The 18,607-nt window shown below is 40.0% G+C and overlaps 1 protein-coding gene and 1 long non-coding RNA gene across 8 annotated transcripts in view; both read right to left on the bottom strand.

Annotated features, from left to right (window-relative positions):
* Positions 1 to 18,607, bottom strand: part of FGD4 (FYVE, RhoGEF and PH domain containing 4) — a 172,575-nt gene that overhangs the window by 119,253 nt on the left and 34,715 nt on the right. Inside the window, exon 1 of one of the 7 annotated variants that reach the window (XM_006168074.3) lies at positions 1,356 to 1,576. The exons of the other annotated variants lie outside the window; for them this stretch is intronic. Coding sequence (XP_006168136.1) covers positions 1,356 to 1,446 — 91 coding nt within the window. The 5' untranslated portion in view covers positions 1,447 to 1,576. Of the gene's footprint in view, positions 1 to 1,355; positions 1,577 to 18,607 lie in introns of those variants that run through there. 7 annotated transcript variants of the gene reach the window in all.
* LOC114006051 (uncharacterized) overlaps positions 17,031 to 18,607 on the bottom strand; it is a 5,211-nt gene continuing 3,634 nt past the window's right edge. Inside the window, exon 3 of the long non-coding RNA XR_003547820.1 lies at positions 17,031 to 17,206. This is a non-coding gene — a long non-coding RNA (uncharacterized LOC114006051). The remainder of the gene's footprint in view (positions 17,207 to 18,607) is intronic.

Raw genomic sequence — 18,607 nt, 5'->3', positions numbered from 1 at the left:
GCAGAAAGCAGGAGATGACAGTTTCTCTCCATTTACCAACACTGACCACTCGAGCTTCTCATCCTCCAGTCTAGCAGCAGTTCCCTCTGCAACTCAGCCTGCCTTCCAGGAGGGAGCACTGATTGTCACCAATCATCCCTAACTGTCTGCAACAAGAAGGGACGGCAGCTATTTCAGGAAAAAGATCTGCACTGATGGAGAAGAAAAATACTTCCTTTTTGCCACATTTCTTCTTCTTCTTTTTAACATTTCATGTTAAAGAGTATGATGACAAGCCATGGAGAGATCGCCCGAGCCATGAACGTTATGCAAACGTGGTGGAATCCCTGCAGAGGAGTCCAGGCTTCTGTCTGGAAGGGAGGAGAGAGAGCTGGGGCAGATATGGATGGGGTTGTTCAGTCTGGTAGCAACACAGGAACTGGGAACAGGGCCAGGCAGGGCATGCAGCCACAGGAGGGGGCTCGGGACCCACCCCACCCTCAGCCTTCCACACTCAGTGCACGCCCCCCTGAGGCTGAAGCAAAGCGACATATGGCAGAAAGAGAACCCTGGTGACAAAGAGGACTGCCAGTTTAAGTCTCAGTTCATCTTGTTCAGAGTGTGGATGCTCTTCGGGGAGGTTTACATCCATGCAGAAACAACGGGAAAACCACTCGATAAAATGAACTCATTTCAGCTTTACAAATATTTTTAGCACACATTTCCTGTCACATGCTTTCATTTTTACCACAAAGAATTTCATTTCTATTCGAAAGACTCAATTTCTCACTAATATGGTCACTCGAATACTCACAGCGGCTTAATGCTACCACTAACGATTTTTACAAAACAAATCCACGCCCTATGGACAATGTTATTTTCTATGGAAAAACAAGGAATACTCACTCCCCTGAACTTTACTGCCAAAACAAGACCGGGATGGTAGAGCTGTTTGTTTGAACAGAACAACGCTCCGTGCTGCAGAACTCCCAAAAGATTCATGGTAAACATTTCTTAACATTATTCACACCAAAAAAGGGAGGCGGAGAAAGAAAATTTTGGCTTTCTTTCTCTGCATTCGTCCCCTCAACGATTGAATTTTTAAACCTTACTAATGTTAGTAAAAATGAGCCAGAGAAACATAACCGTCAAACAAATGTGTATTTAGTGAACCCAGAAAAAGCCTCCTGGAAGAGCCAAAACCTATGAATAGCTGTGCTTGTATCTTGACGTTGAAAAACATTGTGAACTTCACTCTTAACCTTTAAACAAATCTAACTACTCTGTCCCTCTTCTGTCCCTCGGCAGGCTGTATTATAAAGTAACACACTCACTGCCACCAACGAGAAAGTTATACTAGAAATGAAACTACTTACCTTTATCGGTGGACATGGTTTCACATATACTGATAATCAGTCTACTCTGGTTTAATAGGAAAACACTCCACTGTACTCTTTTAAAGTTCATGAGATTAAAAATTTCACTCCAGGCTTTAAAGCTTTGGGGAGACAGGCGATCAGGCAGGATCAGGCAGGATCAGGCAGGATCTCTGACCAGTTTTCTGTAGACTTCAGTGCATTCTCAGACCTCACTGCCCAAAGATAACCTCATACATAATATGCCACACCTCCCCCGAGGACGGGGACGGGCTGCGCTGAGTTTTCATGAGACCCAGCACACGAGGATGGAGAGGTTTCTATTTATTACAGCAAAATAAACAGCAGAGGCACATGGAACCTTCAAGTGCACTAGGAATACAGTTGGGAATAGGATGGTTTATGAACTGACTAATGCTTTAACTATTAGTAATGCCTTTAAAAAAAAAAAAAAAGGCTAACATGAAAACAGTTTGTTTCCATTTTAACTGGGTCTCTGCTGCCCTGGCCCAAAGATGTTATAGGTTCAGGATTCAGAGCTTAAGATGTTAAAATCTCATTAAGAATGACCTCGAATGTCATTTTGCCATTTATGACTTTCTGTTTGAGCATAGCTCATTGATTTTGGTGAATAAAGATTATAGACTGAATAAATACCACACATAAATTTCCTAAGGAAACCAAATTGTATGTATTACTTTAGAATATTAGCTGGTAAAATATTTATTGCTCACTTTTACATCTCTCTTTAAGCTTATATAATTTAATTAGTATTTTGAAAATTTCTCAGACCTCAAGAAATTTTAAAAATGTAGAAATTTAAATATTTATAGGAATCACAAGAAGGTACCTCCCACTCCAGAGCAAACGTCCTAACGCCCTCCCATGTGTCCAGGTACAGCAGTTCTCACACTCTCCTGGCCCCAGGATCACCGGGATGCCTTGCTGAGACACACATCTCTGGGTCCTACCTCCAGAATCAGGTTCAGCTGATGTGCATGGTGTGGCCTTAGACTCTGCACTTGTAATAAGCTCCCAGGGCCACAGACACTGTCCTGAGCCCACACTTGAGGAACCATACTGAGAACCGAGGCGCAGGCTTGTTGGCTCACAGCCTTGACTCACTCGGAGGGCTCACAGTGCTTGCTCGAGTGCACACCTGCTTAGCCATTAGTTCACATCACAGCAGGCACGCGACACTGAGGGGGAGAGACCGGGGGTTTGTCCTCTCACCTCAACACAGGTATGTATTAGCATGGAATCTCAGTAACTTCTATTGCTCATCAGGAAATGATTTATTTATTTTGTGAGACAGCACATGCACTTGCCAGAGAGGGAGAGGGAGGAAGCATCCCCCAATAAAACATGGGCACATCATGATCCTTTCTCCTCCATTTCTCATCCTGTCAGGATTTAGGGCACGCATGCAAACACAGGGCTGGATTCAAACCATGTGGCCAGCGATGTGGGATCCTGGCTCCCTCAACCACTAGGCCACAGGTCGGGCGCCAGTCTTTTCTTTTTTTAAGTTTATCTCTTTCCGGACAGAGACAGGTACCCCAGCAGTGTTCTCACACTGTGACCCTAAAAGAAATGTGTTTGCATTCAGGTATGAATAAGTTTTAGAATGAATCTAAAAAAATATAGAGAATCAGACATCAAGAAAAGAAGTCATAGAAAGAGAAGAAACTTGGATTGTGTTTTATTTCCTTTGCAAACTCCACCCATACGTGTTTAAATTTCACCAGGGCAGAGAAACTGTTTAGATTTGATTCCAAGACCACTTAGCTATGGTAAATTTTGGTAATATAAAAACCAGAATGTTTTCCCGGTTGCAAAAGTGCCCCAACATCTGTGCTCCCTAAGCTTCAGTAGCAATACTTAAATTAAAGACTCAGATTTGGTTTTCAAACAAAAGCCTTTTCTTGTTTTATAGCTAACATTTCCTTTGTGCCAGGTGCTGTTTTTGCACGCAGCATTTCATTAAATCCTCACTGTTGGGTAATAGTAATTTATCACCATTTTGCAGAAGAGAAGACTGGGTTTAGGAGGTTAAAATTTTGGTCAGTCACGCTAATAAAATGACAACTTTTGGGAAATTAATTTTTTTTATCACAAATTAGAATATATAGTAATGATATTCACTTTCCAATCTTTATAAATGAAAGTCAGAAAATCCAAACTGCAATTTGCAGCTAAGACGCAATCATAAAAATAAAATGTAACTATGATAAATGACCCTCTGTTGTGAACAAGCAATCTGCAGTTATATGCGACATCTACCACAAACGTAAAAGTAAATTCTATGCTCTCCACTCCTAGGCATGGCAGTTTCTTATACAGTGAAGCATGCACTTGCCATAAAACCTGGCGAGCCTAACCCCTAGGTACTTACCCGAGGGAAGTGAGTATTTGCACTCACACAAAAACCTGCCCACGCACGTTTACAGAGGCTGTATTTATATGATCACCCCAAACTCGAAGTCCTCACTTGTCCTTCAACTAGTGAATAAGTGAACAATTGGGGTACATCTATACAATGGCACACCACTTAGTAATAACGGGACCAACTAAGGACACTCACATAAGCATTAACAAGAAACCAACTTAGAAAGTGACGTATACATGATTTTACATGACATTCTGGAAAAGGCAAACCTATAGGGCTAGAGAACAGATCCAAGGTTGCCAGGGGCTGGTTGTGTGGAAATTGACTTCCAAAGGGTACAACGGAATTTTGGAAGTGGTGGTGGTTACATTAGTGTAAGTATTTATCAACACTCAGGATTCAGAATCCATCTGAAGGTGAATTTTACTGTATAAAAATATTCACCTTTGGGGCAGCAAGTGGCATGGTGGTTAGAAGCACTGGACTCCCACTTGGTTGACCATGGTTCAAGTCCTGGACCTGGCGGCTTGCTTTCTTACTTTCTCTCTCTCTCTTTTTCACACTCTGTCCCTTTCTGGTCAAATTTTAAAGTAAATAAATAAATAAATAAATAAATAAAAGTTAAATAAAATAATTATTATTTATTCATTTTTTTTAAGAGATTTTTGTTACGGGGTGGCCACACTGCAATCCCTTTTCCCCTTCAATCTCTTCTTGGGATTTTGGGAACACATGCCTGGCGTGAGTTTTAAGCCACTGAGTCTGGAACTTGAACTGTGGTCAACTATGTGGGAGTCCAGCGATGTGACCATTATGCCATCCACTGGTCTTCTCACCTAATTTTTTAAAAATTTAAGAAGTGGGGCTGGCAGGTGGTATGGTGGTTGAGATGCTGGGCTCCTACATGGCCAGCCACGGTTCAAGTCCCAGACCTGGTGGCTTGCTTCCTCACTCTTTCTCTGGTCAAATTCTAAAATAATAATGATAATAGTAAATAAAATTAAATGAAAAATTCTTTAAAAATTAAAAAACAAAAATTTAAGGAGCAAATAAAAACAATTCTTTTTTCAAAAAAGCAAAAGCCAGAAATCTGATGGTTGTTGGCTATTAGTATAAACTCAAAGCTAAGTGATATTTAGTACATCCACCGCCTTTCCCCATCCTCAGTGGTATAGATAATCCTTGGCTAATTATACCTCTTTCTATGATTTTTAAAAATCTTGACAAATTAAAAAAAATGTGACCAAACTAGCTCCCAATACAAAGTCCACATATAAATATTGAAGTTTAGGACAGCATATTAGATAGAACATTTTTAAATGTTTAAATACTTTACTTAATTTACTAAGATTATCACAGATATAAGTCCTGATAAAGACCTAAAATTCACCTAAATCGACTGACGGCTATTCACAGACCACCTTGTGAAGCCTTCGCCATCTGTAACCTTACCCTTCCATCTCTCCTCCCTAGAGAAATGTTATTTCTGTAAAAATTCCATTGAATAAAAAAACTTACCAAGTTCTGCCAAACATTTACGTGGTAGTTCATAAAAACTTGTTTTTTTCATTATAGTGGAGTTATTTTTTCTTTTTATAAAAGGCTACCTACATTACTTACAATAGCTTGCCATTTTAATGGAAATAATTTAAACATCAAGATGTCTGTATGCAACCTGTACTTCCTGAAATAAAAACCTATAAATATACGCTGTTTAAAAGTAGATGAAGGGTGTGGGGGGAAAGACCAGCAGATGGCATAATGCTTACATCGCTGGGCTCCCAACAGAGTCGACCGTGGTTCAAGTCCCAGATCCAGCAGCTTAAAACTCACACAGGTGCATGTTAGTGCATGCACAAAATCCTGAGAGGAGAATGAAGGAGAAGGGATTGTGGTGTGGTCATCCTCCCCGAGGGGTGATTTCTCGCTTTGTCTCTCTTTCTCTGGCAAGTACACACATCCTATAGCAAAAAATCTCTCTCTCAACAACCAACCAACCAAACAAAAACAATGGGGACCAAGTTGTCTGCCTTGGCATTTTTATCATCTGTCACATAATTGAAAATGTCCATGTAGTAATCACACAGTTAACTTTAACAAACTGCTATTTAAACTGCTATTTACAAGTAAACACATCTTGGCAATAAAATTAAATAAAAATGAATGTTAGTGTTTAACCTTGTTCAAACAGAACACAGAACAAGAAAAAGCCATGGAAATACTTTTGGTTCTCGGTTACCAACTAAGAAGTAAAATCCTCCGATTGCGCTCCAGTGTTATTTATTGAAGTTTAGGACAGCATATTAGATCTGTCTAATATGGTGATCTCCATTTTCATAGAATGAATCTACCTGATTCTTAACCCACTTGCACTTGTTAGTATTCAAATAACAATATAATAAAGTCAAATTATAATTTGGTATAAAAACAATATCCTCACTGGCTTTAAAAACACATTTAAAAATAACCAGTTGAGGCATAATTTCCATTTGCATGTTTGTGAGCCTTAATGAAACAAGGCCTAGAAATTCTTGAACACATGCCAGGTAAATTCTGTAGTGTGAATATTTTTGTACTAAACTGTTTTTGTGCAGTTCTTCAAAGTAATCTATTATTCTTGAACTCCTATTATTTTATGAAAGATAGTTAACACAAATGTTTTCCATTGCTTATTTTTTTCTTTTCTTTAAAGAGGAATATTGCCCAGGCTGGTCTCAAACTCTTGGTTCTCCATCCTAAGCCTCCACAGTAGCTAGGACAACAGGCAGGAGCCACTGTGGCCAGCCTCCCTGTTTCATTATCTATTCAGTTAAAGTCGCAACCACACAGTAGTGTTAAAGTAGACAGCAGTCCACCAACCACCTTTTCTGGAAGGATGAGAACACAATCCTAGATCAAACGGTCGCTCATTCTGGGTTCTAATTTAATTCTATGACTCTTCTACCTAGGAAGACCAGGGAAAACTACAAATACATATGAGAGATGTGTTGTTCAGACCCCTTTTATCTATAATGTCATCTCAACGATTCTTTACTAGTAAAAAATACATATTCCTAAAGAATAAAAATAATCCCAGGGACCTGCCAGTGGCATAGTGGTTAAGGCAGCTGGCTGCCACATGGCCTACTGTGTGGTTTGAGTCTTAGACCTAGAGCCATGAAGAACAGGGTGCATGCATGCCCAATCGCGAATGGAAAATGGAAGAGAAGGGATTGCAGTGTGGCCATTCCCCCTGGGGGCAGGGTGTGCTTTCTCACTCCTCTCCCTTCTCCATCTCTAGTGGGTGTATGTGCCCTATAGCAAAAGTTTAAAAACAAACAAGTAAAAAAGAATCCCGTTTAGCCTCTATCTAAATTATGGTAAAATCAGAGGGGAAAGCAAAGGTATGGTGCCAGCAGCTTGTATGGTGGTTAAGGCACTGGATTCTCACATAGCCAACGGCAGTTTGAATCTCAGACCTGGTAGCTAGAAAGTCATGTGTATGCATGCCTGAAATCGCAGAAGGACAAAGGATTACAACGGCCATCCCCACCTTGGGGGAAGTGACTTCTCACTTTCTCTTTCTCTGGAGATAACAGGTGTCCTAAGGTAAAACTTAAAAAAAAGAAAAAAGAAAAAGAAAAAGAAAGAAAGCAAGGGTATAAATAAACACAAATTCACCGTGGAACATTCCTCGGTAAGGAGTAGAAAAAGGAGGGGGGCCAATCAGTGACACGGGGGGTCTGTTAGGGAATCCCACAAGGGAATGGTGCCAGTGCAGTCTGAAGACCTGCGGGAGTACCCACACAATGCTCGCCCTTGATCCAGCGCTGAAGACTGGGTATTGGTAACATCTTATTATAACTCTTATTTTTAAAAAATAATTACTTTATTTAACTTTTTTATTTACTTATTTTTAAATTTGATCAGAGAAGGATAGAACGAGAGAGAGAGAGGGAAAGTGAGAAAGCAAGCCACCAGGTCTAGGACTTGAACTACAGTTGGCCAAGGGAGTCCAGCACCCTTAACCACCACATCACCTGCTGGCCCCTCTTATTATAACTCTTATACCTGATGTCTATTTTATTCTTATTCTTTAAATAATCCTTATGACGTATGCACACACACACACAATTTAGTATATATAAAATATTTCATGAGTCTAGTGGCATGGTGGTTAAAGTGGCTGGATTCCACATGACCAGCTGCAAGGTTGGAGTCCTGGACCCAGTGGCTTGAGAAACATTCCAGGTGCATGTGGGCCCAACATCCTGAGAGAAGAATGGAGAAGGGATTGTGTCATGGCCATCCCATCTGGGAGGTGATTTCTCACTGCCCCTCTCTCCGTCTCTCCCTCTCTCTCCCTCTCTCCCCCTCCCTCTCTCTCCTTTTCCAGCAAGCACATGCAACATGCACCCTATAGTAAACAAACAAATAGGAAACCCAGCACCTTGAGCCAGCCTGGCGGCCTACTGTTTGGGGAAGCCAGATCCCACGTAGTCAACAGGGCAGTTTGAATCTCAGCCCTAGTGACTGAAAAACACCAGGCGTATGTGTTTGTACGTCCAAAACCCTGACAGGGTGGACAAATGGAGGAGAAGGGATTTCAGTGTGATCACACCGTATTGGGATGGGAGGTGCTTTCTCTGTCTCTCTCTCTAGCAATGTGTTATCTTAATTCTAAGCAGAAACAAAACTACTTTATAAAAACAGTGTTTCTGTCATTATAACCATTATCACTTTTGACAAAAAGGTACTTTGCTTTTCACTGGATAGCACCAAGTGACTACCTAACCTGGAAGAGCCTGTGTATTTTCATATGTAGATGACATTCACTTCATCGAGTACATAAAATGTCCATTTCTCTTCTCCGCAACATCCTTTCCTTTAGTTCCTGAGTTTTACCCTCCTCCCAGTGATGTCACTCTTCACAAGTGTTTTAGCTGGCGGTTTAGAATCCTTTACCCCTCCCTCATCTTCATTCGTACCCACCTTGACAATGCTCACCTATAGCACTCTAGTTCTGATGTTGCCAGGCTTTGCTAGCAAAAACTACAGCATATATTTAATAGATACAGAGTTTCTGCAGGGGAACATGAAAATATTTTAGAGGTGGACGGTGGTGAGATTGAACATGAAGGAAGGTATGACGAATTGCCATAGGACCATACTCTTAAAATAGTTACAATGGCAATTTTTACATTGTATCTATCTTACCAGAATTTTTTAAATTGTGACTAGAACATTTTCCACAACAAATTTATGCTTCCAAACCTGTCAGCCTCTCCTTGTTTTTGCACCAATTTGTTTATTCACACTTAGTCAACTCTATCGTAGATATGCTACTGCTTATAACTGTTCCTTTACATTCTTTCTTCACGATCTACTCCGGACAGCAGACTGATGCAGGGGCTGCAGCTACTCCACTACGCAGAAGGTTCCAGAACGTCTATTTCCAGTACCAACTTCGCTTTCCAGCTACATGCTCTCATTCCTAAATGGACAACTCCTTCACTAAAGAAGGGAACTTTGTACTCCATCTTGCAGGGTAAGTGGAATTTCATTAGGCAGCAAAGGGTATTATTCCAGCCTTCGTAGGAAGGGAATCTGTGGCAGGTTTGCACACTTCACTATGGCTCACAGAAGGGCTCATAGATACCTAGGGGATAGCCTGAGTGGCTCCTCACTGCACTTAGAATGAAATGGATCTCCAGAGGCCTGAAGTCTATCCCCTGCCCACCTTTCCCCCCTCATCTTGCCACCTCACTTTCAAACTATGTTCCCCAAACATGTTCCCTTGATCAATCACCAGGGTTTCAAGAAGGAAGTCAAGACAATATTTTCTTTTCATAAATTTCCACAGGAACTTAACTATTATTTTTTCCAACTCTGAAATAACCATGCAGCTTCCAGAATAGGCTCCTCTGAGGCTTAAAAAAAAAAAAATAAAACGTAGGCTCTGCCTTTGCCAGGTCAGACAAACAATAAAGTACAGCCAGTTATTTGCTACTGACTTGAGAGAGAAGCGGAAGGGCTTTTATTTCTCCATTTTTGATCAGCTGCCTGATCCAAATTTCTCCTAATTTTTGTCTTTCTTCTCCCCAAGACCCAGCACAGCGTGCTGGGGTAACAGCAGCTACTTAGGATTGCTGTGTTGACCCAAATATTCTGAAAGCCCAATTCAGAATGTGGAAGGAAGACAGCCTAAATATAACTGGCACCTTCCTGTCTTTGCAAAGCATCCACTCAATACTTTTCTGACATTCTGGGATGTCAGAAAAGTCTATGCAAAAATACGTCATGACTTTTCTGACACCCTCAAGTTTTCCCAATTTTTCATCCACAGGTAATGATACTCTTAAACATGCCGTTTCTTTTGGAAACATGAATTTTTCTTTTTAAATCTACTAAGTACAATAAACTGAAAAAGAAAATTCCATATAAAGAAAAACAGAAAATTAGTAGATCCAGATTTTAATAAGATTTTAGATCACTTTTTCTAAGGGGGTGTCTTTGTGGTATAAAATACGATCAAAGATAAAAAAGAGAATTTTATTTTATTTATTAATTTTTTGCCAGAGGGTGTGTACATTTGCCAGAGAGAGACAGAGAGGGAAAGTGAGAAAGCACTCCCATGGGGGATGGTCATGCTGCAATGTCTCCTCCAAAATGCCTTACAGACAGAGTGTGTTTTTTCAAACTGCTAGGTCTGTTAACTTGAACTGTGCAATGGACCACCTGGGGGTCGGCCTCCTTAACCACCATGCTACACAGGCTGGCCCAGAAAGAACTTTTAGAACAGCGAAAAATACCATTTCCATGAGCCTCAACTGATGGACAGGTACTGTATTATAAATTTACTTGCTTGGGATTTTCTACTTATTATCCTGGAAATACAGCTGAGTGTTCTGAATGATGGGGATATTGTTCTGGAAAACCTGTTGTTATGCAATTTCGTCGTGTGCAAACATCACAGTGGGTCCTTAGACAAACCTAGGCAGTATGGCCTACTGTACACCTAGGCCATGTGGTAAAGCCATAGCTACAAATTTGTACAGGCTGTTACTGTACTGAAAACAATGGTCAGAAGTTGTATATCCAAAGAGGCACAGGACTTTAGAAAAGTATAAAAGATAAATACCTATATAAAGTATTTACCATGAACAGAGCTAAAGAGACTGGACATCATTCCAGGAGTGGGTCAGTGAGTGATGAGTGAATGTAAAGGCCTAGAACTTACTGTATGCTACTGAGGAATTATAAACACTGTACACTTAGGCTGTACTAAACTTATTGACAATATTTTTCTTTCTTCAATAATGAATTAACTGGAGCCTGCTGTAACTTTTTTACTTTATAAATTTTTACATTTTTTAAGACTATTTTGTAGCAGCACAGCTTAAAACGCACATGGTAGAGCTGTACAAATTTTTTTTATATCCTTATTTTATGAAACCTTTATTCAAAATTTTATTTGACTTTTTACCGCCATCTCCTGTGATTACTGTGCTTTCTTCTGGAATACCTCCTCAAGGACCTCTACACTTCTGTACAACTGGCGGTGCAGAGGGCTCATTTATGCCGGCAGTGCCCCAGCACAACTGAGACACTGTGTAAAGACGTCACAATAGCTGTCACATCACTAGGTGATGGGTGTTTTAGCTCCATAACAATCATGCAGTGCTACTGCAGTGTTTGTGAGCCATCATGGACCAAACATGGTTCTATAGTGCGGGACGGTCTATTCCGTCAAATTTAGGGAACACGCTGAATAAAACAGATGTTCAATATTATGCTAAAGATTATAAAATACCATGCAGTCTGTAAGGCACGGCCCTTGACTTTGTACATTAAACACTACTGGAACGTAAATACCTTGTACTAGTAAACCATGCACTGTTTATGGAGTATGGCTTATCTTTATCCTCTGCACAGAGAGTGAAGGCAATGGATCTAGCATGTGGGCAAGTAACACAATGGGCAGAGACTCAGGCTTAAAAGAGTACAAATGATCATGATCTATGTAAAAGAGGAAAATAAAACTTTTAATATTGAAGTCACAGTTTGAAATCCTTTCTAAAACTATTCGTTCAGTGACAATTAACTGACCCACTACATAGGACTCAATAAAGTATACATGACACACTGCTAGGAATGCATTTTTTTTTTTTAAATAAAGTCCCACTTATCACTTTCCTTGTATCTCATTTTCCTTTAGCCACTCTATCCTCAGTTTCTGTGGCTGTAAGGTCTGTACATACGGCCAGGTCTCACCCCTGTGGGTTTCCTTTGAAGGCTTATTTATCAATAACTATAATTAAATAAAATTTTGTTCAGTGTCTTTTTTTAGTATTTGTCTTCTCCCACTAAATCCGAAGGTGTTAAAGAGCCAGGATTGTGTCTGTCCTGTTGATTATCTTGGACCCCACATGCACTGTGTCAAACACTACCATCATATTGAAAGTCCATTCCCAAGGACTGAGCAGAGAGCAGACCAGCAAAACGGTGATTGATGAGTTTGACTAGGGCCCTGTCACTACCATAGGTACACAGAAGAGGGTCAGGGAAGACTTTCACGAACAGTGACAACCAAACCTTTTAGTGGCACATCCCATTTCACTGTAAAATCTTATCATTTCCAGCACGTTTTTGCAGGCAAAAATCCACCCAAGTATTACTGCACTGATGTGAACACTCAAATACAGAATCAGAGCCTAAAACAGAAGGAAAGGTGAAATACTATTTTTGAGAAAACGTGACAAATCTTGCTTAGTTTAAAAAATCTTGATTAACTATTTCATGATAGTGATTTGAAAGAATGGGTCTAGGCTGGTTTATTTCCATACTTGGTTTTGATGACCCGAGGAAGGTTCGTCACTAAGAAGGACCTCAATGGCTACACTTACTAAGCCGTGAGAGACTCATAAATCCCACCTTGATTATGAAGAGGTTTTCCTCCAGATTCTCTTTTTAAGAGTTACTTATTTTATTTATTATTATTATTTTGGTTTTTAAATTTGGTATAGGTCACATGTGCTCACCAGAGAGAGATAGAAAGAGAGGCAGTGAGAAAAGTGAGAAAGCAATCTGCCAAGTCTGGAACTTGAACTGTGGTCAACACTGTGAGAGTCCAAAGCCCTAACCACCACACCACCTCCTGGCTCTTCCTCCAAATTATTTTCACAAGTGTTTACCTACATTGATATCTTCAAAGGTGTTCTTTCCATATATATTTACATATATATACATATATATGTGTGTGTGTGTATGTGTATATATATATATATGTATATACACACACACATACACACACATATATACATATATACACATACATATATACATATACATACACACAAACATATATATTTTTGGAACTTGTCAAAAGCCTACAAAAACTGGGACCAGCAGTTAGCGTAATGGCTATGTTGCTGGACTCCCACGTAGTTGACCATGGTTCGAGTCCCGGACTCGGTGGCTTAAACTCATGCCGGGCGCTTGTGCGTACGTGCCCAAGATCCCGAGAGGAGAATGGAGGAGAAGGGATTGCAGCATGGCCATCCCCCTGGGGGGTGATTTCTCGCTTTCTGTCTGTCTCTCTCTGTCTGTCTGGCAAGCGCACGCACCCTATAGCAAAAACCTCTTAAAAAAAAAAAAAAGCCTACAAAAACTATTCCAGAGACTTTGAAACGAGGCTTAAAATATTTATATTTAAGTTTGAGTATATGTGAAGAAATTAGTTTACTTAAAAAAGAAATTGTTTTAGGGACCAGCAGATGGCATAATGGTTACATCACTGGATGCCCACGTGGTCAACCGCAGCTCAAGTCCTGGACCTGGCGGCTTAAAATTCAGGCTGGGTACATGAGTATGTGTGCATGCCCCGAATCCTGAGAGGAGAATGGAGGAGAAGGGACTGTGGTGTGCTCATCCCCTCTGGGGTGGGGGGTGGAGGTGGTGGTGATTTCTCGCTTTCTGTTTCTCTGGCAAGCACATGCACCCTAAAGCAAAAATTTCTCAAAAAAAAAGTTTAAAAAAATAAAAGATACACTTATATTAGTTTTAGTGATAAAATTCCACCATAATGGGGAATACTTTCAAATAATTTTTAAAAAACTGCTCTGTTTGTAGTGTACTTGCTGATTCATCAGATGACACTTGTACCTCAAAGGGACAAATGGTGTTCACTTCTTTAAAATATATCTGCTAGGTAAGAACCTGCTAAATATCTACTGATTGACACTTGTCTTCATGAGAAAGGTTAAGCAATTATGAAACTTTTTTTTTGTAAAAAGAAAAAGATACAATATCTTTAGTCTGACAAATATCTAATACTAATAGTAAATTACTAAAGGTCTTCAGTATTTTACATTCTAAGTGGTTTTTATTTAAGCACTGTGCTATTATATAACCTACACTGTTTATCGTCACTTCTTCCTGTTACCAGAATTCCTCCATCTGAGTCTAGTCTGCTCGCCCAGCCATACTTCAAACACCTAGACACAAACCAGCTTGCACTGTCCACCTCAACTCTTCCCTCAGAATTCTTCACATACCAGATGTCCCCAGGTGCACTGGAATGAATGCTAACTTGTGTTTTCTTAAACTCCTTTGGCAAAAAGGTCCAAGTACTAGTATCCACTTCCTGCACTCCAGTGGTTCCTCTTTTGCACCCCGTGGGGCTGACATGGACCACTGCTGGAAGCGGCAACTCCTAGAACACAAGAAGTATTTTATGTTCTAAATAGGTTTTCCCAAGGGTCTCGTACATACCATCGACTCACTCTTTAATCTGCAAGTTATCCCTGAAACTTAGGTAAATTATAAAGCTAACATAAATATGCTATTGCGCCAATGTTAAAATCATCCTTACTGCAGGCGGCAGGTAGCATAAGCAATTAATGCTACGTGCAAACATACTGAAGTACTTTAGGGGAAAAAAAACCCTCTAAAATGATTTCAAGTTGAATTCTTTTAACAAATTAATCATATGCTCTAAATCAGTCTAGATGAACGGGAGGGGAGTTAACCCTGTAATTGTTTGATTCAGGGCAATCGATTATGATGCTAAAAAATTAAAGATATTTCATTAAAAATGTCATTAAATTCTAACCTCAAAGCAACTGAATAATTTGGTAAGAAAATATTGGGGGGAAAAAAGTTAATCTCCAGTAAAGATACATATTAAAATGAGATTTTTTTTTTCAATTTGTCAGAAGGTATATGTTTTCAGCCCAATAGAAACACATAGAGGAAGAGGGAGAATGCATTCCACAATGGACAGGATCACACTGCAGTCCCATCTCCTCTGTCTTCATCCTGTGAGGACTTGGGGCACACAGGCCCGGCATGTTTTTCAAGCTGCTAGGGCAGGGTTTCAAACTATGTGGTGGGCCATGTGGGATCTGGCTGCCTTAACCATCAGGTTAAGGAACTGGCCCTAAGAAATGATACTTAACCTTGGATTCAAATAAATGGGTTTCAATGATAAAATCTAACGCTGAAAACACTGTGCTCTCAAGCACTCTCAGTGGCAGGTAAATTGAAATAGCTACTGAGGAGGCAATATGGTAACACTCATCAAATCCTAGAAAGCTGTACATCACCTCTCCCCTCGACAGAGAGCGAGCACACAAAAATGAAGGTGACTCCATTTATAACAGGGGAATATTAGAATGAACCTTATCATGAAATGAAATTACTTTTGTAACTACACTCACTCCTCCAAAAGCTGAGGTCAGGCTGAGGAACACAAGTATTTGCTGCTCTGAATGTGTTAATAAGGAAGCTTTACTAAGCAGAGGAAGTGTTTGGGTGCCCACTAACACCACGTGGAGCAGACACTGCCCAATTAAAATATGGTCATTTCCATATTTACTACAGATTATGCAGTAATCCCAGTACTATTGCATGCATATGCATGCACTCTGTAAAATTATGATCTTAAATCAAAGTACTAGGTTTCCTACTCCTTTCTACATTTAAATAATGAAAAAAATTTTGGATACTTTCATAGGTCTCAGGCATTTTAATAGAAAATAACTTTGGTTCTTACCATTTACATACAAATGACCTAATAACGACCCTCTGGTTTGAAGGGAGAGATTTTTATTCTACTAAAATAAATTGTATTCTATTTTACATGTAAATGTTTGTGCTGAAAAATCACTATCTAACGTGTGTGTTTTGCAGTTTACCATATGCACCAACGTATGGATAATGTATGGATAGCCTCTGTGGGTGTCACCACTATTCCTCTCGGCCAGGATGATATCTAAAAGACCATGGCTCCTTGGTGCAAATAGGAAATGCTGATGAAACTAACCACAATCCGAAAGGGAAATTAGTTCCAGTTTGCTTTCTAATTCCATGCTGTAGCTTTTCAAAGGGCTTTTTTTTCCTGCTTACTCTTGTTATTTTTCTTCTGGTTTCTGAGAACAGTTTAAGTTTTGCTTTTGACAATGTTAGTGATTATGTCATATGCTAATTTTGGATTAACAGTCCATTATTTGTTTACTTTTAAAGAATTACTTATTTAATTATAATAATAATAATGATTATTATTCAATTTGACCAGAGACACAGACACAGAAAGAGAGGAGGAGAATGAGAAAGCAAGCCACCAGGTTCAGGACTCAAACTGTGGTTGGCCATGTGGGAGTCCAGTGACATAACAGCTATGCTATCTGCTGGCCCAGTCCACCATTTGTTAAAATTGATGATTGATGATTGAGTTAGATTTCCTTAATTTGATTACCTTATTTTTGTAAAGCTCATCTCTCCATAGTCAAAACTTTGTATATAACTTTTGACTCACCCAAAACTTAACTACCAATTGCCTACTGTTGATTGGAAACCTTAGAAATAACAAACAGTTGACCAATATATCTTGTATGATATATCATATATTATATTCTTAAGGTAAACTAGAGAACCAACAAAAAACTCATGTCTCAGTCTCTTTAAAAGGGGGTATTTCATTCACAGCTACAGTTTTCAATTTATCCACTTTATGGAGTTTTAGTCCTTCCCTACCCATCTCTGACGATATTTATAGTTTAAAAGTGCAAGTACTCCACTCTACCTACAAAAACATAATTTCTGCCTGCCTGTGTCTCTTTTACCCTTTCTGTTAAAAGCAGTAAGTTGATAATAATTATTTAATTCAGGAGGAAACAAGGAAATGAAGTTGTTTGACGTGCACCACCATGCAGACGATCACTGTAGACCGTCTGAAAACAGGGACAGGCAAGAAAGCAGATTTGTAAACCACAGCTCATGTGTATAAAAGAAGACTTCTGTTTTATTCTTAAAGAATACTGTTGCCTTTAACTCCTCCGTCCTCCTGTCCATGACACCCTTCCAATTCCTTAGTGATTGCCAAACGCTTTGGAGAAGGCGGGGTAAGACGCATTCTTTTCCTCACTCCTTCCATTACGCACTTTATCCAGCGTCTTCTACTTGCTGGGCTTTGTGTAAATACCTGGGAGCACAGAGATGATGAAGGAAAAAAAAAAATCAATGAACTCCCACAGAACCCAGTCTAATGGGGGAACTAGACAAGCATGGACCCAGCACCATCAGAGAGCTGCGGAGGGGCAGTTTAATTCTCTGTGTTGGAGTAGGCCCCTTTCCTGAAATGGTGACACTGCCGGAAGGGGGCAGTCAGTGTTCTAACCCCTTAGTGTGGGACTACTCCTTCTGCCCTAAATGTTGATAACACATGATAGTCACTGGCAATTTAAACAAGTTCATAAAAATGTGTCATTAACTTCTGTTTCGTTCAGCAGCCCAAGTGTAACTGTGGGTTCTGTGCTGAGCCTCGGACAGGGGATATGAAATATGCAAAACAGTGAGGCCAGACGACAGCCGACTGCCAACATGTGGATGACATAAAATTACAGAGCGCTTTAGCAGCTCAGGGAACACCAGCACACCTGGCATAAGGTTTACTGGAAAAGTAGGAGTTGAGGGATATCTTCAAGGAGCCTAGTTAACACTGCAATATTTTCTTCCTTTGTTAAAAGAGATGAAAAATCTTATACCCATTTCTTGCCTCAACACTCTGTAGCTTCAGTATTTAGCAAACTTATTTACTGACTGGATAGAATTTAGACTTTTAAGAATTATTTTACTCAACTTTATTTATTTACTTATTTTAATTTGACCAGAGAGGCAAAGTGAGAGAGAAAGAAAGAGAGAGAGGGAGGGAGAGAGGGAGGGAAGGAGGGAGGGAAAATGAGAAAGCAAGCTGCCAGGTCTGGGACTCGAACCATGGTTGGCCATGTGAGAGTCCAGTGCCCTTAACCTCCATAGCACCTGCTGGTCCCGAATTCAGACTTTTCTCATGGATACAGGTTTTTCCAAGTTACACTATAAACTCAGAAGAATTGTTTTGTTTTCTGCTTTCGCCTCACAACAACGGTTCAGTCACTCTTGATAGACAAATTTTAAATGGTACAGAGTACGAGAATGTGTTGTGGTACATAAAGAAAAATTAGGAATTTGTTTTAAATTTCTGTTTTCCTTTTACTGTCACTATATTTTTCCTTTCAAAATGGAAGCTAATACAGTTTATCATGCTATGAATAAATTGGATATGGGGCTGGCTCTGTGGCCTAGTGTTTAAGAGAGACAGCTCCTGCATGTCTAGCTGCACAGTTCAAGCCCTGGATCCAGTGGCTTTAGAAATGAGCCAGGTCGTCGGGATCAGCATTTAGTGTAATGGCTATGTCACTGGACTCCCACGTAGTCGATCGCGGTTCACATGCCAGACCTGGTGGTTTAAACTCACGCTGGCGCGTGTGCGTGTGTGCCCAAGATCCCGAGAGGAGAATGGAGGAGAAGGGATTGCGGCGTGGCCATCCCCCCTGGGGGGTGATTT

This window comes from Tupaia chinensis, unplaced genomic scaffold (assembly GCF_000334495.1).
Source record: "Tupaia chinensis unplaced genomic scaffold, TupChi_1.0 Scaffold145519_1, whole genome shotgun sequence".
Lineage (NCBI taxonomy): Eukaryota > Metazoa > Chordata > Mammalia > Scandentia > Tupaiidae > Tupaia > Tupaia belangeri.
The sequence above is the reverse complement of the archived record's forward strand: the minus strand, read 5'-3'. Positions and strand labels throughout refer to the sequence as shown.